We start from the raw sequence: 25129 nt of genomic DNA on the forward strand, positions 1-25129 counted from the left end.
ATAGTAATGTGCCCATCCTGTAGTAATGGGGGGGGCAGTGGTGGCGGCTGAAAGGGGGCAATGGTGGCAGATCGGATGCAGTGACGGCGGCATCTGAAAGGGGGCAGTGGCGACGGCGGATCGGATGCAGTGCCGACGGCGACTGAAAGCTGGCAGTGGCGGCGGATCGGATGCAGTGACAGTGGCGGCTGAGAGGGGGCAGTGGCGGCGGCAGATCGGATGCAGTGACGGCGGTGGCTGAAAGGGGGCAGTGGCTATAACTTACCAATCGCTCTCCTCACCTTCCACAGACGCCGGCATGAAGCTGAGGGGAGCGGTCTCCAGCCCCAGATCCACAGTAGTTGGAGAGATCGGTCACAAGGCCGGTCTCTCCAATCAGAGCTGGGGGCGGGTGAAACAGAGGTCACCCAGCTCCAGCCAAGGATCAGGGCTACAGCTGCACTAATCATGGCTGGATTTCAATGTTTCAGACATTTTCAATGGCTGAAACATTACAGTGGCTGTGATTGGCTAAGCGGCATTCGTCAGCCAATCACAGCCTCCGTAGTTCCGGGGAGGAGACACCACCCCTCCTGAGATCAGGCAGAGGTCCCCTCCTCCCCAAATCTAAGGTATTTGCAGCGATTGCAGTCTTCGGGGCTGCGATTTCGCAATGACGTACTGGGTACGTCATGGGTCCTTAAGTACCGGGAGCCATGACGTACCCAGTACGTCATAGGTCGCTAAGCGGTTAATGTGCCATCCTTCACATATACACACACAAAAAAAACCCCACACCATTCTTCTCACCTGTTTTGCGTTCCCTCTGCTGCCTCATCTCTGCTTCTTGCTGTCTGCAGGCCTGTGCCCCCGGTGACTATCGCGGCCGGTGCAGGGGCCGCATCCCCTGTCAAACATTCATCTGACAAAAAGCGCAGACAGTGGCTGCGGACACTGCTCCGGCCACGATAGTGAACAGTGGCACGGGCTTGCGGGCCGCACGAAGCAGCCTGAGGGGCCGCGTGTTTGAGACCTCTGCTCTAGTGTCTGTACTCAGTGTATGTGTAAGTGGCATGGGTACACTAGGTTATTGTCTGTGTGTTCTAAGGGGTACTTTGCACGCTGCGACATCGCAAGCCGATGCTGCGATATCGAGCGCGATGGTCCCCGCCCCCGTCGCAGCTGCGATATCCTTGTGATAGCTGTCGTAGAGAACATTATCGCTACGGCAGCTTCGTGTGTGTGTGCTGCAGTAGCGATGTGCTGCGATGTGTGCTGCCGCAGTAGCCAGGAACAACATCGGACCGTTGCGTCAGCGTAATTATGGATTACGCCGACGCTGCACCGATGATACGATTACGTCGCTTTTGCACTCGTTAATCGTATCATCGAGCCTTTACACACTACGATGTCGCATACGATGCCGGAAGTACGTCATTTTCAATTTGACCCCACCGACATCGCACCTGCGATGTCGTAGTGTGCAAAGCCCGCCTAAGTCTTACCATAGGATTGGCAGATTCACCGTTTCCAGTTTGCTCTGGAACATTTCCTTCTTGTCTTCCTGGTGTTTCTGCAGGTTGTGGAAAAGTGATTACTGGTACTACTATGGCTCCATTATACTGAGGCCAGTCTTCTGGAAAGTCTCCAAGTACAGTACAAATTATCTTCTTCTGTGCAGGTGGTTGAGGTTGACAAGGAATCTTTTCTTTGAACTTTAATTGTTCTGGACATTACTTTAGGTGATCTCTTGACTTGAGACAGTTGCTGTTGTTCTTCCTTTGTCTTTGCTGATCACACAAGTCTTCCTATTATCAACATTGGAAGATAACACAGAATAAAGCCTGCTTTACATCTTGCAATTTTCGCATACGATAGCGTATGCGATTTGCAACGCCCCCATCGTATGTGCAGCACGTTCAATTTGTTGAACATGCCGCACATACGAGTAACCCCCGTCACACGTACTTACCCGTCCATACGACCTTGATGTGGGCGGCGAATGTCCACTTCCTGGAGTGGGAGGGACGTTCGGCGTCACATCGACATCACGCGGCAGCCGGCCAATAGAAGTGGAGGGGCGGAGCTGAGTGGGATGTAAACATCCCGCCCACCTCCTTCCTTCCGCATTGTGGGACGGGAGCCGCAGGACGCTGGTAAGATCTGTTCATTGTTCCCGGGGTGTCACACACTACAATGTGTGCTACCCCGGGTACGATGAACAATCTGAAGTGCAATTCTAGACAAAGGTACGATGTGTATGCGATGAACGTTTTTCCGTTCAATCGCAATCGCACGTACCTGTCACACACTGCAATGGACCTTACGATGCCGGATGTGCGTCACTTACGACGTGACCCCGCCGACACATTGTAAGATACATTGCAGCGTGTAAAGCGGGCTTTAGGTTCAGCTTCCCATTGATCATCTAGTTTATGGGTTCTTCTTTTCCTTTTTAAGACAATTTCTCCTGGGGTTAAAGATGCTGCTGGATCATTTTTGTTGTGCTCTCTCTCTTCTTTTTCTCTGCTTTGGTGCAAACTCTTTTCTACACACTCTTGGACTTTCCTGTATTGTTCTTGGTGAGTAAAGTCCCAATCAGCATCTGGTGAATTGGTTTCTGGGGTGTCAATTCCCATTTCAAGATCAATTGGTAATTTTCCTGGTCTCGCTCTCATGAGGTATGCCAGAGTACAATTTGTAGAACTTACTGGGATATTGTTGTAGATATCCACGAAATCAGGTAGTTTCTCTGGCCACAGATTCCTCTCTTCTAACGGTAAGGTTTTCAGTAATTCAATCACGATTTGGTTCATCCTTTCACACATGCAATTAGTTTGCTGATGGTAAGGTGTGGTGCGGATTTTAAATCATACAAGTTACAGAGTTCTTGGAAGATTTCTGCTTCAAAGGCAGTACCTTGATCTATCAATACTTGTTCAGGATAACCATGTGGTCTACAAAAGTAGGCTTGGAATGTTCTTGCAGCTGTCTGCAGTGTCATGTCCTTTATTGGGACTACTACAAGAAATCTTGAGTAATGATCCACCATAGTTAAAGTGTAGGTATAGCCATTTCTGCTTGGTGTCAATTTGACATGGTTTAGGGTTACGAGTTCCAATGGCTGCTTGGTGATGATGGGTGGCAGCGGTGCCTTTTGACTACCATGGTCTTTTCTTCGTAGACTGTAAGGACCACAATTTCTGCACCAGTTTTCAATGGTTTTCCTCATGCCAACCCAATAGAATCTCTCACGCAGTAGTACTTCAAGCTTTTTCCATCCAAAGTGTCCTCTTCTGTTATAGTATGCCTCTAATACCATTAGGACATCTCTCTTCGGCACTACTACCTGCTGTACTAACTCTTGAGTCTTTGGGTTGATGAAGCGCCTACACAGCTTATCTTGGTAGATGAACAGCCGACCTGTCTCTTTCCACAAGTGTTGTGCTTCTGGGGCTGCATCTGGTCCCGGATGAGAATCTGGCTGAGTGATGAGCTTCTTAACCAATGCAACAGCTGGTCGCTGTCCTGGCTTTCCTTCCATTGATGGTGTGGCAAGGGGGGCAAAACCTTCTCTGACCATCGATGGTGGAATTGCTGACACTGAGATGCTCTCAGGTGATGGAAGGCTGGCAACTCAATTTCTTCAAGATCATCTTCATCTTCTCCAGCATCTGGCAGGTGAGGCTTCCTGGACCGGGCATCTGCATTACCATTCTTACGACCAGCTCAATATTTGATGGTAAAATAGTTTGCTAGTCGAGCCACCCAGTGCAGCTCCAATGGAACCAGCTTCGCAGTTTTCAGATGTGTTAGAGGATTGTTGTCCGTGAATACTGTGAACTTGGCAGCTGCTAAGTAGTGCTTGACCCGCTCTGTTACTGCCCAGACTAAGGCCAGGAACTCCAGCTTGAAGGAGCTGTACTTATCCGGGTTCCTCTCAGTAGAGCGGAGCTTCCTGCTGGCATAGGCAATCACATGTTCCTTGCCCTTCTGCACCTGCTCCTAATCTCACGTTGCTGGCATCAGTGTACAGCACGAACGGCAAATCGTAGTCAGGATAGACCAAGATTTATTCACCTGTCAGGGCCCTTTTCATGTGATTTGAAGGAGTTCTCCTCTTTCTCACCCGATTCAAATGGAGGGCTAGAGGTCTTGCCCGTTTACTTCTGGCCTACCAGGAGGTCTTGCATGGGTGCTGCTATTTTCGTGTAGCCTGGGATGAATCTTCTGTAGTACCCCACTAGGCCCAGAAACTGATGTATCTCTTTGACGGTGGTTGGTCTTGGCCAGTTCTGGATTGCAGTTACCTTGTCTTGTTCCAGTGGTACTCCTTCTGCACTAACCACGTGACCAAGGTACTGGACTTTGGGCTTTAGCAGGTGACACTTGGATGGTTTCAGCTTCATCCCGTACCTTGACAATGCCTTGAATACCTCAGCCAGGTGCTTCAGGTGCTCCTCGTAGGTCTTAGAATACATTACGACATCATCAAGGTAAAGCAACATGGTTTCAAAGTTGTGGTGCCCTAGGCAGCACTCCATCAGTCTTTGGAATGTCTCAGGCGCGTTGCAAAGTCCGAATGGCATAATATTGAATTCCCATAGACCAATGGGTGTTGCAAATGCAGTCTTCTCCTGATCTTCTTCTGCTACGGAGACCTGCCAATACCCACTGGTAAGATCTAGAGTGGAGAAACAGTTAGAAGCTCCCAGTGCAGCGAGGGATTCTTCTATGTGTGGTAAAGGGTAAGCATCTTTGTGTGTTATGCTATTTATCTGCCTATAATCCACACACATCCTCATTGTGCCATCCTTTTTCTTAACTAGGACCAGTGGAGCTGCCCAGGGGCTACAACTTTCTTTGATAACCCCAGCCTCCTTCATGTCCTGTAACATCTCTTTGGCACTCTGATCATGAGCTGGTGGCATAGGTCTATACAGTTAGGTCCAGAAATATTTGGACAGTGACACAAGTTTTGTTATTTTAGCTGTTTACAAAAACATGTTCAGAAATACAATTATATATATAATATGGGCTGAAAGTGCACACTCCCAGCTGCAATATGAGAGTTTTCACATCCAAATCGGAGAAAGGGTTTAGGAATCATAGCTCTGTAATGCATAGCCTCCTCTTTTTCAAGGGACCAAAAGTAATTGGACAAGGGACTCTAAGGGCTGCAATTAACTCTGAAGGCGTCTCCCTCATTAACCTGTAATCAATGAAGTAGTTAAAAGGTCTGGGGTTGATTACAGGTGTGTGGTTTTGCATTTGGAAGCTGTTGCTGGGACCAGACAACATGCAGTCTAAGGAACTCTCAATTGAGGTGAAGCAGAACATCCTGAGGCTGAAAAAAAAGAAAAAATCCATCAGAGAGATAGCAGACATGCTTGGAGTAGCAAAATCAACAGTCAGGTACATTCTGAGAAAAAAGAAATTGACTGGTGAGCTTGGGAACTCAAAAAGGCCTGGGTGTCCACAGATGACAACAGTGGTGGATGATCGCCGCATACTTTCTTTAGTGAAGAAGAACCCGTTCACAACATCAACTGAAGTCCAGAACACTCTCAGTGAAGTAGGTGTATCTGTCTCTAAGTCAACAGTAAAGAGAAGACTCCATGAAAGTAAATACAAAGGGTTCACATCTAGATGCAAACCATTCATCAATTCCAAAAATAGTCAGGCCAGAGTTAAATTTGCTGAAAAACACCTCATGAAGCCAGCTCAGTTCTGGAAAAGTATTCTATGGACAGATGAGACAAAGATCAACCTGTACCAGAATGATGGGAAGAAAAAAGTTTGGAGAAGAAAGGGAACGGCACATGATCCAAGGCACACCACATCCTCTGTAAAACATGGTGGAGGCAACGTGATGGCATGGGCATGCATGGCTTTCAATGGCACTGGGTCATTGTGTTTATTGATGACATAACAGCAGACAAGAGTAGCCGGATGAATTCTGAAGTGTACCGGGATATACTTTCAGCCCAGATTCAGCCAAATGCCGCAAAGTTGATCGGACGGCGCTTCATAGTACGGATGGACAATGACCCAAAGCATACAGCCAAAGCTACCCAGGAGTTCATGAGTGCAAAAAAGTGGAACATTCTGCAATGGCCAAGTCAATCACCAGATCTTAACCCAATTGAGCATGCATTTCACTTGCTCAAATCCAGACTTAAGACGGAAAGACCCACAAACAAGCAAGACCTGAAGGCTGTGGCTGTAAAAGCCTGGCAAAAGCATTAAGAAGGAGGAAACCCAGCGTTTGGTGATGTCCATGGGTTCCAGACTTAAGGCAGTGATTGCCTCCAAAGGATTCGCAACAAAATATTGAAAATAAAAATATTTTGTTTGGGTTTGGTTTATTTGTCCAATTACTTTTGACCTCCTAAAATGTGGAGTGTTTGTAAAGAAATGTGTACAATTCCTACAATTTCTATCAGATATTTTTGTTCAAACCTTCAAATTAAACGTTACAATCTGCACTTGAATTCTGTTGTAGAGGTTTCATTTCAAATCCAATGTGGTGGCATGCAGAGCCCAACTCACGAAAATTGTGTCACTGTCCAAATATTTCTGGACCTATCTGTACCTCTCTTTGATGGGGGGATGATTTCCTGTGAGGATTTAATGTGATACCCCTTTTATCATCCCAAAATCTAATAGGTGTTTGCTGAAAACTTGTTTATACTCTTGTACCACTCGATAGACTGCCTGTTTTTTGATAAAAAGGAGTGGAATCAGTCCCCACGTGCAATTCCTGACACCAATTTTTTAAGTGTTCAGTTGTACAATCACCTTCTGCAGGCTCTGAAGGGGTAAGTGGTTCTACTGCCTGGATGGAATTATCACTGACAGGGAATAATTTGGCAATGGTGCCATACCAGGGCAATTTAGCTTCCTCTTCCCCACAATTTAACACTCTGACAGGTACTTTCCCCTACATACATCAACCACCCCCGGGCTGTCAAGACCGTGGACCAACTCTCTGAGTACACGGGTTCCACCATGGCTTGGTAATCCCGCCCTCCAAGGCCCACTGCTGCTTGACACCATATCATCATTTCACTTTTTGGGGGTACCATGATAGGGACTGAGTCTGTCGTTCCCACATTGCCAATCTCCCCACCAGATAAGTTACCTGCTGCTTCTGCAAGAGGGCTCGGATCTCCTTCTGCAGGGCCCTTTGCTGTCCAGCACCAGCAGTTCTGGCAATCTGTTGGTGCATACACAACAGTTCTCCCAGACAATTTTCAATGACATTTCTACCTAAAATCATCTGTGGATTTTTATCATTGATGTCAGTTTCAACCACAATCAATCCTTGACCCTTTAGCTCGACCCTCCCCACCTTTATGGTGACCTCTTAAAACCCTATTTGAGTCACTGGTAACCCATTAAGGGCATAAATGGTGAGGCCGGAGTCCAGATGGGTGAGTTCATCATCGGCCCAGAATCTCTTGTACAATGTGTGTGGAATAGTGGTTACCTGTGAACCGGTGTCTAGCAATGCAGATGTGGGAATGCCGTTGAGGGTGATGGATAGAATCAGCCGACCTCCCACAAATCTGTCAAGCCAAGCATTTGGTCCTCGTTGTCCTACTCCTGGGGGTTGGCTCTTGGCCCCAGGGGTTGCGGGTTTAAAGGACATACTCTGGCAAAATGACTTGCCTTGTGACACCGACGGCAGACGGGTTGTCCAGATGAATCCTAACGGTCACTGTACCTTCCACGAGTTGATGGGATCCTCCTCCCTCGCATCAAGGGGACGACCTCAGGGCAGTCAGCTAGCTGGATCTTGTCTGATGGCTTGGATTCCGAGGCAAGTTGCATGGCTCTGAGGATTTTGGCGACATCCTTGCTTAGTTATTGTCTGGCGCCCTGGACTAGCCAGGTCGTCACAGGTACTGCAACACACACCCCCACCCTGAGACAGGCACATCAGCCAGACACAAAACCCTTGTTGCCTCCCTCCAGGGGCTGATGTCCACACCAGGTGTGGTGGAGCCAGGCGGTTGGCCCCACCCACTGAGGAGTTCACAGTCCTGGAGGCAGGAGAAGGAAGTTAGTTAGTCGGAGTTGAGTTAGGAAAGAGAGAGGAGTGAAGTGAGGAGTAAACTGACCGTGTCCGGGTGTGTGGCCCAGGCACTAAGAGCAAGGTTGGCAGACGGTGGTGGCCATCTGCAGGAGAGGCGGAACCGTAGGACCGGGGACGGGCGGTGGCCCGCCGGTACCGAACCGGGGAGCGAAGTGAAGCCAGCACACACCGGCAGGGCCTACGGACCCTGACCAGGCTTGGAGTCGCCATTAGAGGTCAAATCCGTCAGTGACCGGAACCCCAGGGGTTTCCTAACAGCCAAGACCCGATTGAAGGCAACTGTCCAACCAACAGAAGGAAATACAGCTACCGCCACAGCTAGAGTTCCAAGGGCCAGAGCCTGCGGCCAAAAGGGCTACTCTGGCACATACACACGCTGGGGAGCGGGTTACCGGTGGGAATCCATCAGGACCGAACTTACACAAAGGTGCAGGGAAAGGCAGCCACCACTAACCGTCCAGGAGAAGCCACAGCAGCCGGCTGCGGGACCCGTCCATCCAGCCGTTTAGTTTACCAGAGACTTTGCGTACCTTTGTAGCTGAGTAGAGTACTACCGTGCCATCTGGCACCGCGCTGCGCAGTCCAAGCGACCCTGCACCCATCCAACCCTGCCTCCCCGTCATCTCACCGGGCCCCGGGACAACCAACCCCTACCCACGGAGGGGGGAAACAACATCCCAGCTGCTCCCTACCATCGCTCCCGGGATCCCCGTCACCAGCAGCGGTGGTGTCCAACCTCACCACAACCCATGGGTGGCGTCACAGACCAAATCCCCAAACCAAACTACCCCCCTTTCACTCACAGACGAGGAGCGCCGCTCAAGCCCCCGGATCCGGCCCACCGCTCGAGCCACCGAGCAGCCGTCGCTGCAGTGCCGGACCCGAGCGTTAGCGAGTGCAGCGCAGCGGCGTCCCTCCCTGCCCGCGACAATTGCACCTGGGAATAGAGATCATCAGGGGCACCAGGTGTAGCAGCCTGTCCACTTGTCTTTCCAGAGTTAAAGAAACATGCTCCACCCCCGGGGATGGAATGCTGCCTTGCTGCAATGAAAGAGCAGAGTCTGTAGTTGTTGGGGGCTGTAAAGCTTTTATAGCTCGGTCTTTTAAAACAGCAAAGTCCACATCAGCATGTTCAAGAACCCAAAGGCGCAGCTGCTTACGGTCCTCAGAGGTCCTGCAGGAACTATTCTGTTAGCATACGGTTCTCATCCCTGGCACTGATAGGATCTTCATGTTTTAATGTCCTTAAAGCTGCCTGAAGTCTTAGAACATAGTCTCTGATGGTATCTTGCGGTCTCTGCTTGCAATTATAAACCTCCATCCTCAGCTCTGCCTCTGTGCGATTTTCAAAAGCAGCTTTCAGCTTTTCAAAGATAATAACCACTGAGTCCCGGTCTGCAGCTGCCCAAGTCTCTGCTTCCAGCTCTGCTGCACCTTTTAACTGAGGCTAGTTTCACACTTGCGTTGGACGGGATCTGTAGCATTGCGTTGTGTGACGCATGCAACGGATGCGTTGCATATAGTGGCACAACGGATGCTACGGATCGTACAAAATAACGCAATCCGTTATAGGTTTTTTTCCATTGACTTTACACATCTGAGCATGCGCAGTTGTATAAAGACGGATGCGTTAACGGAATCCGTCAAAATGACGGATTCTAACGGAATCCGCCACCATAGGCGTCCATTATAAAAACAACGGACGCCGCCGTAATCCTGCAGGTTGCGTTTTTATGACACTCCGCCAAGTGCAGAAAAACGCTACATGCAGCGTTCCATCCGCCCGACGGTCACTGACGGTCAGCGTCAAAACAACTGATGCGCCGCGGGGCGGATGCAATACAAAACCATCCGTTGCTATCTGTAGCTAATAGAAGTCTATGAGGAATATAACGGTTTCCTGCTACGGTTACCGTAATTCCTCAAGGCTGCGGATAGCAATGGAAGCCGTCCAACGCAAGTGTGAATGTACCCGGACCCAGCACAACAGATGCTCTCTGCTTGCCGGTCATGACATACATGTCCAGTACAGTGCAGATTCTCCTTTTAAACCCAACCAGAGTATCCGGTTTACCGTCATACTGGGGAAACCATGCCACTCTCGGAACATAAGGTAAGGTGATTGGCATGATCGGTGTCACCGTGTCAGACGCTGCTGCTCCCACGCCGTCACTGGGCCCTGCAGCCTCGTTGTCTCCCTGTCCCTCCTTCTTGTCTCCCCCTTGGTTGTTCTCACCAACCTTTTCTCGTGGTACTGGAGCACTGTGGGAACTTTCGGGTCAGGCGGTTGCACCTCTTCTGTCCCCAGCGACGTTGTGGGCAGAGCCTCTGGTTTTGCGCCCTTTGCAGCTTGTGGCGCAGTTATTTTTACAGTCCAAAATGGCAGCTATTCAACAATTTTAAACACACTTCAGTCTGTAAGGCACGCTTGTCACCCTTGTTTTATGGGTCTAGTTAGAATCCTGCCGACTACGCCAGTTTTTCCAAGGAGATGTGATGCCCCAAGGCTGTGGGGTACTCGGTCCCAGGCTCTGTAGTGCTCGGTGGGGTCAAGCATGGTCGCGGCTCGGTACCGTGGCCCTTTGGGTGCCGTTCCCCACGAAAGAAAAAGGGGGTTTTGGTAAAAATAAAAGAAAATAATAAAAATATTTGTCAACTACGCCACTTGCGGTATGCGGCCAAGTTATAAGAATAATAAGGAGAGGCCGCCGCTGCTGGTTTTGGCTGAATACCAGTAAATACCAGCATGTCTGATATGGAAAAATACTGAGCCTACACAGGTTCTCCCCCTCTATATCAGTACTCTGGTGTTACTGGGATCCAAGAAAAACACTGATATAGAGGAGGGACTGAATCTTGTACCAGGCATGACAGAACACAATACATAGCAGAACATGGAGCAAGGTACACAGATACTCCCAGGAGGGAATGATCCAACTTCACCAAGAACTCCACAGAGGCAAAATAACAAGAACGTGGAAACCATAAGCAGAGGTACAAAAACCAACTTATCTGAGAGGAGTTCTAGTAGACACAGAGAAAAGGGATGGTTTCAGAATGTCCTTAGCACACAGGAAATGCATTGAGCACCGGCAAGAAACAGGAGGAAACTACTCAGTTTTGTAGGCCCAATCCGAATGGCCTGATTGCCAATCCTCCTCAGCTGGCTGGTTCCCATTCAGCAAGTCAACTGCACTCCCAGGACTGACCACAAGAGGGAGCCCCAAACTGGAATCTAATTCAAATGTATTCACAGCAGTACCCCCCCTTGAGGAGGGGTCACCGAACCGTCACCAGAACCTCCGGGTTTGTCATGATGGGCTCGATGAAAGGCACGGATCAAGCGATCAGCATGTATGTTGGAAGAAGCAACCACCCAATAATTATCCTCCTGACCATAACCTTTCCACTTGACCAGGTACTTCACCAGGTCTGGTGATACGGAAATCCAAAATCTTCTCCACTACATTTTCCAGATCTCTTTCGACCAACACAGGATCAGGAGGCGCAGCCATGGGCACTACCGGTTCAACATACTTTTTCAACAAAAACTTATGAAAGACATTGTGAATCTTGAAAGTCTCTGGGAGAGCCAAACGGAAAGAAACAGGATTAATTATCTCCAAAATCTTATAAGGTCCAATAAACCTTGGCTTAAATTTTGGAGAAGAAACTTTCATAGGAACATGTCTGGAAGACAACCAGACCAAGTCTCCTACCTTAAAACGGGGACCCACAGTCCTATGCTGCTTGTCAAATCATTGGGCATTTTCCTGGGAGTGGGACAATTTATCCACCACATGATCCCAAATTTGCTGCATTTTCTCTACTGCAGAATCAACACCCAGGCAGGCTGAAGCCTGCATCTGCCCCGAAGAAAACCGAGGATGAAACCCGAAATTGCAAAAGAAAGGAGACATCAAAGTGACCAAACTAGCTCTATTATTAAGCGCAAACTCAGCCAAAGACAAAAAAGAAACCCAGTCATCCTGATCAGCCAACACAAAACATCTCACATAGGTTTCCAAAGTTTGATTTGTCCTCTCAGTCTGTCCATTGGTCTGAGGATGAAACGGGGAGAAGGACAACTCAACTCCCAGCCTAGAACAAAAAGCTCTCCAAAATCTAGACACAAAGTGGACTCCCCTGTCGGACACCACGTTCTCAGGAACACCATGCAAACGAACCACCTGACGAAGAAACAAAGGCACCAACTCTGAAGCTGATGGCAACTTAGGCAGTGGCACCAAATGAATCATTTTGGAAAATCTATCACAGATTACCCAAATAACCGTGAGCCCCTGAGAAACAGGGAGATTGGAAATAAAATCCATTGAGATGTGAGTCCATGGTCTCTTAGGCACTGCAATAACAGTCCACTAGAGCGAGAACAACAAGGCTTGGATCTTGGACAGATCTCACAGGATTGCACAAAACTCCTCACATCACGAGGCCACCAAAAGGACCTACTCACCAAATCCCTGGTGCCACAAATCCCAGGATGACCAGCCAACACAGAACAATGAATTTCAGACATCACTTTACTCCTCAATTGGTCAGGAACATACAATTTCCCCACAGGTCATCTTTCAGGTTTGTTCTCCTGAAATCTCTCAAAAGCAAGTCTCAAATCAGGTGAAATCGCGGAGAGAATCACTCCCCCATGCAGAATGGTAACAGGTTTGGTCACATCCAGAGAATCCGCAAAGAAACTCCTAGAAAGGGCATCCTTAATATTCTTAGTGCCCGGAATATAAGAGACCACAAAATTAAAGCGCGTGAAAAACAAAGCCCATCTAGCCTGCGTGGGATTCAACCTCCTGGCAGATTCCAGATAGATCAAATTCTTATGATCAGTGAGTGCAAAAATTTGATGTCTCGCCCCCTCCAGCCAATGTCGCCATTCTTCAAAGGCCCACTTTCTAGCCAACAATTCCCGATCCCCACACACCATTATTTATTTCTGGTGGTGAAAATTTCCGGGAAAAGAAAGCACAGGGTCTAATTTTAGAGGTCATAGGGTCTCTTTGAGAAAATACAGCTCCGGCTCCAATCTCTGACGCATCGCTCTCCACCTGAAATGGAATTGACACATCAGGTTGCCGCAAGACTGGAGCAGAAGTAAACCTCCTTTTAAGCTCCTGAAAAGCCAAGACTGCCTCTGGAGACCAATTCACAACATCAGCTCCCTTATTGATCAAATCAGTCAATGGCTTGACAATACTGGAAAAATTGCCAATGAATTTACGATAGAAATTAGCAAAACCCAAAAACTTCTGAAGGACTTTCAAAGAAGTAGGCTGAACCCAATCATGAATGGCCTGGACCTTGACCGGATCCATCTCAATAGAAGATGTATACAAAATAAACCCCAAAAAAGAGATATTTTGTATGCCAAAAAGACATTTCGATCCCTTGACATATAACGCTTTGTTCCTGAGAACCTGAAACACTGTCCGAACATGTTCAACATGAGAATCCCAGTCGTCAGAAAAAATCAAAATGTTTTCCAAACAGACAATCAAAAACTTGTCAACAAAGTCCCGGAAAATATCGTTCATGAAAGATTGGAAGATGGAAGGGGCATTAGTGAGCCCAAAGGGCATCACTAGGTACTCAAAATGCCCCTCAGGGGTATTAAACGCCATCTTCCATTCATCACCCTGCTTAATGCAAATGAGACTATACGTTCCCCGAAGATCGAGCTTAGTAAACCAACTAGCACCCTTCACTCTGGAAAACAGGTCAGAAATCAGAGGCAATGGATACTGATATTTAACCGTAATTTTATTGAGGAGACAATAGTCAATACAGGGCCGCAATGAGCAATCCTTCTTGGCCACAAAGAAAAAACGGCACCCAAAAGGTGAAGATGACGGTCTGATGTGACCCTTCTCCAAAGACTCTTTTATATAAGTCCGCATAGCAAAATGTTCAGGTACAGATAAATTAAAATCCGCTCCTTAGGAAATTTATATCCAAGCACTAATTCAATAGCGCAATCCTAGTCCCTATGCGCAAAGACGCAGCCTCGGTCTCATTAAAACATCCATGAAATCCGTCAAATAGTCAGGGACCTCCTGTGTCTGAGATGAAATAGACAAAACAGGAGTATCACTATGCACACATTGGCAGCTCCAACAAGTCACAGACAAGGATGTCCAATCCTTAACTGGATTATGGGTTTGCAACCACGGGAATCTCAGAACCAAAATATCATGCAAATTATGCAAGACTAAAAACTTGCAAACCTCCTGATGGTCAGGTGCGACCCGCATCGTTACCTGGGTCTGAAACTGGGGCTTATTTTCAGTTAAAGGAGTAGCATCAATACCCCTCAAAGGGATAGGAGCATGCAAAGGTACCATAGGGAAACCACAACGCTCAGCAAACTCAAAATCCATCAAGTTCAGGGCAGCTCCTGAATCAATAAAAGCCATAGCAGAAAATGATGACAGGGAACAGATCAAAGAAACTGACAAAAGAAACTTAGGCTGTATACCGCCCAAAGTAAACGAACGGGCAAATTGTGTCTCGCGCTTAGGGCAGACAGAAATATTATGATAGGCGTCTCCACATAAAAAAACATAGCTTATTACACAGTCTAAAATCCTGCCGTTCTGCCCTAGAAAAAACCCTATCACACTGCATGGATTCCGGAGACTGCTCTGCGAGCGACACCTCTGCTTGCATTGTTTTATATTCACGTAAACGTCTATCAATCTGAATGGCCAATGACATAGAGGCATCGAGACCAGAGGGGACAGGAAAGCCCACCATAACATCCTTTACAGGCTCTGCCAACCCCTTCCAAAAGAAAGCCGCAAGAGCCGCATCATTCCACTCAGTAAGGACCACCCACTTACGAAACTTCTGACAATATATCTCTGCAGGTTCCTGACCCTGGATCAAAGCCAATAATGTTTTCTTGGCTTGATCAATAGCATTAGGTTAATCATATAACAACCCCAGAGCCTGAAAAAAAATTCCACTTCAGCAAGAGCAGGATCTTCAGGCACCAGGGAAAATGCCCAATCCTGGGGGTCACCACGCAGCAGGGAGATAACAATCTGAACTCGCTGCCTGGAAGACTCTTAGGACTTTGGTTTCAAGGCAAAAAATAACAAACAATTGTTCTTGAAGTTCAAAAATGTAGACCGATCCCAGAAAACAAATCAGGTACAGGTATCTTAGGTTGTACAGCAGTTGTCTGGGCAAGATAATCGGATATATCCTTAACCTGAGAAGTAAGATAATCAACTCGGTCAGCTAATTATGTAACATCCATAGCAGCACAAGATCCTCCATGGCACCCAGAGACAAAAAGGAAAAAACACACACAAAAAAAATTCTGACACTTTTTTTTTTTTTCCTTCATTAGAGTACCCTAGAATCTTAGGTAAGGCCGGTGCTACTGTTATGATTCAGTGACCGAGGAGGATCAGAAAATGGACAAAAACTTGGAAACCCCAAAATAACCAGAGTGGCTGGAACCTTAACGGATTGCAAACCTAATACTGACACACAGCTAGAAATAGCCGTGGGGTGTGCCTACGATGACTTGGTCGCCTCGACACAGACAGAAAACTAAATATTCTTACAGAGAGAAATATTAGAAAAGCTAATCTGCCTCTGAGCAGTCCCCAAAGATATATATAGCCGCTCACATATAAAGAGTATGGTGATATAGAAAAACACAATACGTAGCTAGAGAACAGATTTAGCACAGATGACACCCAAACTATCTGCATAGGAAAGAATAGGAAAGAGCACTGACTGCAGCCGTAAAAACCCTAGTAAATTCCAGCACGCCTGATATGGAAAAATACTGAGCCTACACAGGTTCTTCCCAACTATATCAGTACTCTGGTGTTACTGGGAGCCAAGAAAAACACTAAAACACTGATATAGAGGAAGAACTGAATTTTGTATCAGGCATGACAATACACAATACATAGCAGAACATGGAGCAAGGTACACAGATACTCCCAGCATTGAATGATCCAACTTTACCAAGAACTCCACACAGGCAAAATAACAAGAACGTGGAAATCATAAGCAGAGGTACAAAGACCAACTTATCTGAGAGGAGTTCTAGTAGACAGAGAGAAAAGGGCTGGTTTCAGAATGTCTTTAGCACACAGGAGATACATTGAGCATCGGTAAGGAACAGGAGGAAACTACTCAGTTATATAGGCCCAATCCGAATGGCCTGATTGCCAAGCCTCCTCAGCTGGCTGGTTCCCATTCAGTAAGTCAACTGCACTCCCAGCACTGACCACAAGAGGGAGCCCCAAACTGGAATCTAATTCAAATGTATCCACAACACTGGACTATTTAAGGGGTTCAGTCCCCGGTCCCCTCTTTGCTGCTTGTGTTTCAGGCTTCTTAGGTTGGTGATTGACCCAGGAGAGCTTCTCGCCCGGCAGAGTTAACAGATGACCATAAAGTGTCCCACTGTCCTAGGGTCTGCACCCCGCCTTGTGCTGAGTCCTGTGAGCTTTGGTTCCGAACTTCAACAGACCCTCCATGGCTCCTGGGGCCTGCTGCTTCCACAGGTAACCCCCGGTGCCTGGAGTCCCATTCCATACTACAGTTTTCACTCCTTATTACCGCTCTCCTTTTTCACTGCAGGTCACTTTCAGTACTTTACTCTTTCTACTCCTTTACTTCACTACTCCTCTCTCCTTCACCTCCTCACTAAACTCCCTCCTCTCCTGAACTCAACACTACTTCTGACTGACTGAACACCACTTCCTGCCAGCTTCCCAAACGACCACTGGCCACTCCCCCTCACTGGGTCTTTCCCTACAGGCTGGGTGGCTACATCCAATTAGTGCCCTCCCCTTTTACCTGTTATTAGGCAGTCTCCCAGCTTGGTGTCGGGATTGTGTATGTGGCCTGAAGGTGCTGGTGTACTTTTACATTTGTGGCATCTGGTTACCGCAGGGGTGCTATATCTGCAATGTATATAGACATGGACATGTGACTTAGGCAGCCAATCACAGAAGATCTTCTGTCTGAACCTTATGAATGTTTGCTGTGCCGTGATTGGCTGCAAACAAAATCCACAAATTAAGTTAAGAAAAAAGGGTGCCATGCATTAAAAGGCGTCTCCAGGTCCAGAGTCCCCATCTCTTCCACTGATTTTATACATCCCACATCAGACAGCACCACAATTCTATCCAAGTCACAAAGCGACTTCAGAATAAGGAAGACCAAGATGGCCGAAATGGGACGTGCCGGTTCCAGAGAACGGTGCCACCCATCCGACTGCTGTGCATCAGAGCGACCTTCTAGGTGAGTATTATAAAGTGTTTTTTTTTATGTTATACAGCACAGCCTGGGCTCTTCTGTACAGCATGTTAGAATGCTGTATATAAGAGCCCAGTGGTGGTGGCCGTAGCTTATAGGCCGAAAATGTGGTGACAGGATCCCTTTAATGAACTGTAGTTCCCCACAGCCAGCAGAACTCATGTAGCCCAGAATCATGAGACTCCCACCACCGTGCTTAACTGTATGTCATGCTCAGACTGGCAAGTGTTCGACACACTGTGTGACAGATGTGCATGGACCAACAACTGTCCGGCGCATTGCAAAAAACAAGAGTGTTAACAGGGATGCTAAAGATGGGGAAGACCCCGATGATAGAGGGCGGGGAATGGGCCACCTCCTGACACTATCCTGTGTCTGGACACTGAGCTCCCAGTCACTGTGCCTGGTTGCTATATGAGTCCTTCCCCTCATCACTGTCATGTGCCTAGTCACTTACTATCCTTCCACTGAATAGTGACAAGGCCAGTCAGAACGCTAGACAGCAGTTCTACAGTAACAACCCACAGGGGAAGGAGGACAAACAGGGGAACATAGACAAAAGGATATACAAACAATCTTCATTGCTGTAGCCAGCTACCAAGGCTGCAGGCGGGTAGGCTACAAAACATAGCGCTGCAACAGCTAGGCTCCAGCAGCATACCACCAGCAGCTCCAAGATAATTTCCTCCATCCGTGGTGGTCAGAAATGAGATTCTATTACCAGAATCAGATGATCGATCATGCAACTATTTAAAGGAGATGGGAGTGGACACAAACAGGTTACACCTGAGGTAAGCTAACCAGGAGCTACTAGCAACGAAAACGTCATGAACCCTTGCTGCACCAACAGAAAGCAAAACACATTTAAAATCAGAGGGCTATGTGACGCTCCAGTCCCAGAGTTGCCACAAGCCTTTCAAGCATGAGATAAACTTTCAAGAACGAGACACTGTAGGGAAGACACACTTGTCTTTGTACTCCTCACCTGGGTGCTGTCACACATGCTTGACACCATCTGAACCCACTAAGTTTATTTTGGTTTCAGCAGACCACTGGACATGATTCCAGTAAAATCTGCTTGTCTTCAGCAAGCTATTTGCCGGTTTAGTTGTACATCATCTTTAGAAGAGGCTTCCTAAGAAGAACCAAACCATGCACTTGGCTTTCAAAGTGAAGCTTTGTGGGTGATACAGCAGGCCAGTAAACACAGCATAATTTTCCTTACTTTTATAAGCCAACATTCTTATCCAGCTTAGAGGAAGCATGCAATGCAAGCTTCCACCAGCCATCTTAGGCTACTTCACACATCTGGTTTGAGCACTGCGGCTCAATCCAGCTGTGAAACCTATGCAATGGATGCGGCGAAAACACTGCATCCTTTGCATAAGTTTTTACATGCGGCCCGTCCGTTTTTTTCCGGTTGCGGCACGCTACTGAGCATGCGCAGTGGAAGAAACTGCATGCGTCGGCCGGATGCGGTTTTTGCCGCATCCGGCATCCATAGGCATGCATTAAAAAATGTGCCGCAGCGGCTGGATGCGGCGCGATGCGGTTTTTTTTGCCGGACCAAAAAACGTGCCAGGAAACGTTCCATCCGGCCGCCGCATCGACTAAATCTGCCGCATGCGGCAAAGACCAGACGGAACGCAAGCCCATGCGGCACAATGCGGCGCCAATGCAAGTCAATGCTGGAAAAAACGAAACCGGCGGCAAAAAAAACGGTTTCGTTTTTTCAGCAGAGCGCCGGATTCTGCCGCACTGCTACAGCCGGATGTGTGAAAGTAGCCTTAGACAGTATTCTTCCTCAATTACCTTCCCTTCTATCTGTGCTGTTAATCATGCAGATCTGTACATCAGAGTGTTCCACTATAGCCAGAAAGAAGGGCAAAGTATGATTTACAATGATGTACCAACACAATAAGAAAAAAATAAAACAAATAATTGGCATTACATTATGGATTACATCAGGATGCAAGTGTAGTAACACTTTTAATAAATGAATATGGGTGATTCCCTTTAAATAGTAACTAAGCTTTTAATTTTTGCTTATAACTTTTCAAGCAGAATATGCTTTAGGAAACTTGCAATTTTTTTTTCATAAAGAATCTTTTGTGGGTTTTTTTTGGTTGTTTCCTCAGTTTTTTGACTGACTTGAAGGTTTTGCCATAGTTTCTGTGCTTTTTTTTTTTTTTTACTGTCACTTTGGGTTTTGTTTCACTCTATTGAGTAATAAAAAAACTGTTTGTTTTTTTAAAAAAAAAAAAAAAGCATTCATGTTGAAAAAATACTCCAAAAGATCTGTCTGTGAGAGAAATCTACTCCTTCTATGCCCTTGGAATTCCAAATTAATGAGATTTGTTTTACAAACACATGGAGAAATCAATACAGCACAGCTCAGCATGGTGTACTGAGCATTTCTGTTTTTTACACCATGTAACTAGCTTATATAGTATCCCAAACAAAGAAATTACCATGCACCAATAAGAGCCGCAGGGGGTGTGTGTATAGAAATGTGAAACTTCCAGGCCCATCAGTGTTACCTGAACCTTATGATATCATTCAGTTATAAGACAAGATTGTTTCTATACATTACATAATGCTTTTATATTCTCTTACAATATGTCACTTTTTAGATTTAAGAAATCTAAAGTGTTTGAAAGACGTTTTTACATAGAAATGCATATGTTCATTCTTTTGAGATTTTTTTTATACAGTTTCTACAGCAGTATCTGCCTGATGAACAGATCATGAGCACATATCGTTGTAGAGTTTCTGCTGCAAAAACTCTTGAAAAAAACTTCAGTGTGAACATGCCCTTACTCTGGAAATAAACCTAGTACAAAAGAATGTACTGACAAGCACAACATTTGGAGGATACAGGTGCTGACCCTTTTACTGCCATCATCTGTACTCCAAAGGAGTCTGTCCTGATATTTACAGAGCCTTGCAAAACCATTCGGCCCCTTTAAATGTTTCAACCTTTTCCCACATTTCAGGCTTCAAACATGAAGATAAAATATTTAAATTGTATGGTGAAGAATCAACAACAAGTGGGACACAATTGTGGAGTTTAACAAAATGTATTGCTTATTTTAAACTTTTATAAAAAATAATATACTGAAAATTGGAGTGTGCACTATTATTCGTCCCCTTTAAGTTAATACTTTGTAGCGCCACCTTTTGCTGCGATTACAGCTGCAAGTCACTTGCCGTATGTGTCTATCAGTTTTACAGATCAAGAGACTGAAATTCTTACCCATTCTTCCTTTGCAAATGTGCCGCCCCCATGCCAGCAGCCGGTGCTGCTCGGATCCGGATCTGCGGTATAGCTCGAGGGACTCTTCCGGACCCGGGGGTCGCACGGATGCTTCGAATAAAAGGGGGACGTAAAATTGTACGGGATTTGTTAGACACTGTCTGTGACGCCACCCACGGTGTGTGGTGAGATGTAGCACCACCGCTGCTGTTATGGGGTGCCTGGGGAGATGTGATGGCAGCTGGATGTTAACCCCTCCGTGGGTAGGGATGGATGCCCCAGGGCCCAGTGTTGTGCAGGGTTGCAGGGATCAGCACACTTACAGTTTGGTTGTCCTGGTGCTGGATGAGGCTGCACTGATGTGTGGAGTCAATAAACACAAGGTTCTTTTGGTAAACCAAGGGGATGGTGGCCGGCCTCCGCAGATGGGTGTATCAAGTCCCACACCCGGGCTAGTGGTCAATGTCCCTTTCCTCTGCACTACTGTAGTTTTGCGGTGATGGACTTCCCGGTATGTAACACGGGAATCCGCTCCCCGTCTTTTAGTTGGGAGCCGTGCCCGTCAGATGCTGACCCGTGGGATCTACTGGGCCCTGGTGGAAGCCCTATCCCTCTCTGTGGGTGGTTGTGTACTTTTCGGGACTTAGTTTGGGACAGGACCTAAAATCCTGCCCTCAATTGGTTAATTAGCTAGGCCGTTGGTGCCGGTCCTGGCTTCAGGGTCCAAGTACCCCCTTTTTGTGCACGGTTTCCGGGTCGGTTCTCCGGTGTCGGTACCGGCGGGCTACAACCCTGCCCCAGTCCATCTCAGATCTCCGGCAGCCATCTTCCCATCTCCTGCTGGCACTGACCACTGTCTGCCACCTAGCCAGAATGTCAGGGCTCCAACCCCGATGTCTGTCAGCTAGCACCTCCACTCACTTCAACTCCAAACTAGACTGACTGTTCTCCCGCCCCGGGCTCTCCAGACCCCTAGCTGGGCATTCTCCATCCGCCTGGTCCTGCCCACCGGTGTGTCTGTCCTTCCATGAGTGGGTGACTAGGGTTTCAGGTCGGCTGGTTTAACCCTGTGTGGGATTGGTGTTGTGCTGGGGTCTGTACTGTGTGACTACCTGGTTTTGCCACACAAACAGCTGGAGCTGAGTGAGGTTGGATGGAGAGCATTTGTGAACAGCAGTTTTCAGCTCTTTCCACAGATTCTCGATTGGATTCAGTTCTGGACTTTGACTTGGCCATTCTAACACCTGGATGTTTTTTTTTGTGAACCATTCCATTGTAGATTTTAATTTATGTTTTAGATCATTGTCTTGTTGAAAGACAAATCTCCATCCCAGTCTCAGGTCTTTTGCAGACTCCAACAGGTTTTCTTCAAGAATTGTCCTGTATTTGGCTTCATCCATCTTCCCTGCTCAATTTTAACCATCTTCCCTGTCCCTGCTGAAGAAAAGCAGGCCCAAGCCATGATGCTGCCACCACCATGTTTGACAGTGGGGATGGTGTGTTCAGGGTGATGAGCTGTGTTGCTTTTATGCCAAACATATCGTTTAGTATTGTGCCCAAATAGTTTGAATGTGGTTTCATCTGACCATAGCACCTTCTTCAACATATTTGGTGTGTCTCCCAGGTGGCTTGTGACAAACTTTAAATGACACTTTTTATGGTTATCTTTGAGAAATGGCTTTCTTGTCGCCACTTTTCCATAAAGGCCAGATTCGTGCAGTGTACGACTGATTGTTGTCCTATGGACAGACTCTCCCACCTCAGCTGTAGATCTCTGCAGTTTATCCAGAGTGATCATGGGCCTCTTGGCTGCATCTCTGATCAGTCTTCTCCTTGTTTGAGATGAAATTTTTGAGGGATGGCCAGTCTTGGTAGATTTGCAGTGGTATGATACTCCTTCCATTTCAATATGATCACTTGCACAGTGCTTCTTGGGATGTTTAAAGTTGTGGAAATCTTTTTGTATCCAAATCCGGTTTTAAACTTCTCCACAACAGTATCACGGACCTGCCTGTTGTGTTCCTTGGTCTTCATGATGCTCTCTGTGCTTGAAACAGAACACAGACTATCACAGAGCAGGTACGTTTATACGGAGACTTGATTACACACAGGTGGCTTATATTTATCATCATCAGTCATTTAGGACAACATTGGATCATTCAGATATCCTCAATGAACTTCTGCAGTGCGTTTGCTGCACTGAAAGTACAGGAGCCGAAAAATATTGCACGCCCCAATTTTCAGTTTATTCTTTTTAACAAAAGTTTAAAATAAGCAATACATTTCGTTCAACTTCATAATTGTGTTCCACTTGTTGTTGATTCTTCACTATAACATTAAGATTTTTACCGTTATGTTTGAAGAATGAAATGTGGGAAAACGTTGAAAAATTCAAGGGGGCCAAATACTTTCGCAAGGCACTGTATATAGCTGAAGGCAGTGAAAAGGCTGGGGAACAGTAGGAGTTTTGAAGCTACTTATATGCAATTTTGTTTTACAAGAATGAAGACAATCACCTAATAAACAAAGTTTCATAACTTTTCATGCTGGGCAAAATTACTTAAAAATAGAGAGATTAGTTATTCTTTATAACTAATATTATATAAAATTATTAGTTATCTTTTTTAACCATAATTTTAATTTTTACATCATATATCAATACTACACATAAAAATAAGCAGCTTTGTAATATATCTTATCAGAGAAATTTGCTTCTTTCTCTGCCAGAATTGGTCAGTCATTATCAAAATTCTCAATTCTGAGGTACAATCTGAATTCATTGGACAGCCTTTCCCATAACTGAAATAGGAGATTTGCAGATTTATGATAATAGAAGATAAATGTTACCAAGGTGGCTGACAACTTTAAAACTTGTCTTCAAGGCATGTATTTATGAACTATTTACATTTACTATTTACAGGTGAATGTTCTCCAGGGCAGTTCTCTCTAGATGGGTACAAAAAATGTAATTTATGCCCACGTGGTATGTACCAATCAGACGTTGGACGGACTCAATGCATTTCTTGTGGAGGTGGACTGAACACAAAACATGAAGGAGCCACATCTTTCCATGATTGTGAGACCAAAGGTAAGAAATCAGCTTTGATCCCGTTCGCTCTTTTATAGCATTACTACCATTTTCTTTAGATAAAATGTCTGATAACTCACAATGTAGAATGTTCTGATAATCCAAATGCCGTATTTTCATTTAAGTTGTTCTCTGAGAAATTTAATAAAATTAATAAATAAAATAAATTAAATATGACACATTTTTACTAAACACCTTTATTTAGCAAAAATGTAAGATTTAGTTAGTACTCTGTGAAGATTTAAATATGTTAGCTGCCAGCAGTTTCCCAGCCTTCCCAACTCATAGGACAGGCCGTGTAAAGATATCAGGTAAGGGCAGTGTCCTGTCAGGCATTATCAACATGCATTCCTCTGTTCACCAAACCTGACAGAACATCATGGAGGAGTGGAGCGCAGACTGAGGGATCTTTTCCACTTGCGTACCGCTTCCGATGCGAGAGCATCGGAAGCGATATGCTAATGACCCTCTGCTGCCGGTGTCAGCCGAGGGTCATGCGACTGTGATGCAATCTTTAGGTCGCATCACAGGAATGGAGAATAGGGAGGGAGCACTTTCTCCCATCTCCTCCGTTGTCTGTCTCTGCATGCACCGTTCTGCAGTCGCATAACATGCGAGTGTAGTGCAATTTACACACACGTTAGCCGAGACTCGGTGGAAATCGCAGCATGCTGTGATTGTACTGAGAGCCCGATTTGTGTGGAGAAAAAAACGGAAAGATGAACTGTCTCATTGATTAACACTGGTGCGAGTGCAATCTGATTTTTTATCGGATCGCACTCGCACAAGAAAATCGCAGATGGAAAAGCGCCCTAAAGCAGAAGATAAACTGTCTTCATCCAGCCCTGACAGCATCCTATTAGTTATCTTGAATAAAAAAAATATGTTACACTGCATGTGCTGTCAGTTAAAATATTTGTTTTATATAGTGGGTGAAATGAACATTGAACATGTCTCCAATTTTCTAAGTAACTATATTTCTAAAGTTGCTATTAACATGTATTTCTCACCAGATGTCAGTAACAATCCATGCAATCCATACCAGTAAATAAATATAACCATAGATGTTCATGACTTGCCCCAGGGCTATGAGGTACTTGGTCTCGAGAGGTGTGCTACTGGGACGTGTCACTGGGTGGCCGTTGCCCGGTTCCGTGACCCTGGGAGTCGCTTTAAAAGGGGTTTTGTACAGGGGAATATTTAATAAAGTTTATGTCTTGACGCCACTTGCGGGTTGCGGTTATAGAGATAGAACCGCTGCTGCACAGTCTCTCCGCTGGGGCTTATGTGGATGGCAGCCTGGATGTTGGGCCCTCCGCAAGTAGGGCCGGAGCCCCAGGGGGTTGGTGATGGAGTTAGGCATGGAAAGAAGGTAGGCCACACAAGGGAT

The 25129-nt window shown here is 46.3% G+C and overlaps 1 protein-coding gene across 3 annotated transcripts in view; it reads left to right on the forward strand.

The window, feature by feature from the left end:
* SCUBE3 (signal peptide, CUB domain and EGF like domain containing 3) overlaps positions 1-25129 on the forward strand; it is a 1252506-nt gene that overhangs the window by 861037 nt on the left and 366340 nt on the right. For all 3 annotated transcript variants that reach the window (XM_075335886.1, XM_075335887.1, XM_075335888.1), the window contains one exon: positions 23572-23739. In XM_075335886.1, the coding sequence (XP_075192001.1) occupies positions 23572-23739 (168 nt within the window). The remainder of the gene's footprint in view (positions 1-23571; positions 23740-25129) is intronic.

Source organism: Anomaloglossus baeobatrachus, chromosome 2 (assembly GCF_048569485.1).
Source record: "Anomaloglossus baeobatrachus isolate aAnoBae1 chromosome 2, aAnoBae1.hap1, whole genome shotgun sequence".
NCBI classification, from domain to species: Eukaryota; Metazoa; Chordata; class Amphibia; order Anura; family Aromobatidae; genus Anomaloglossus; species Anomaloglossus baeobatrachus.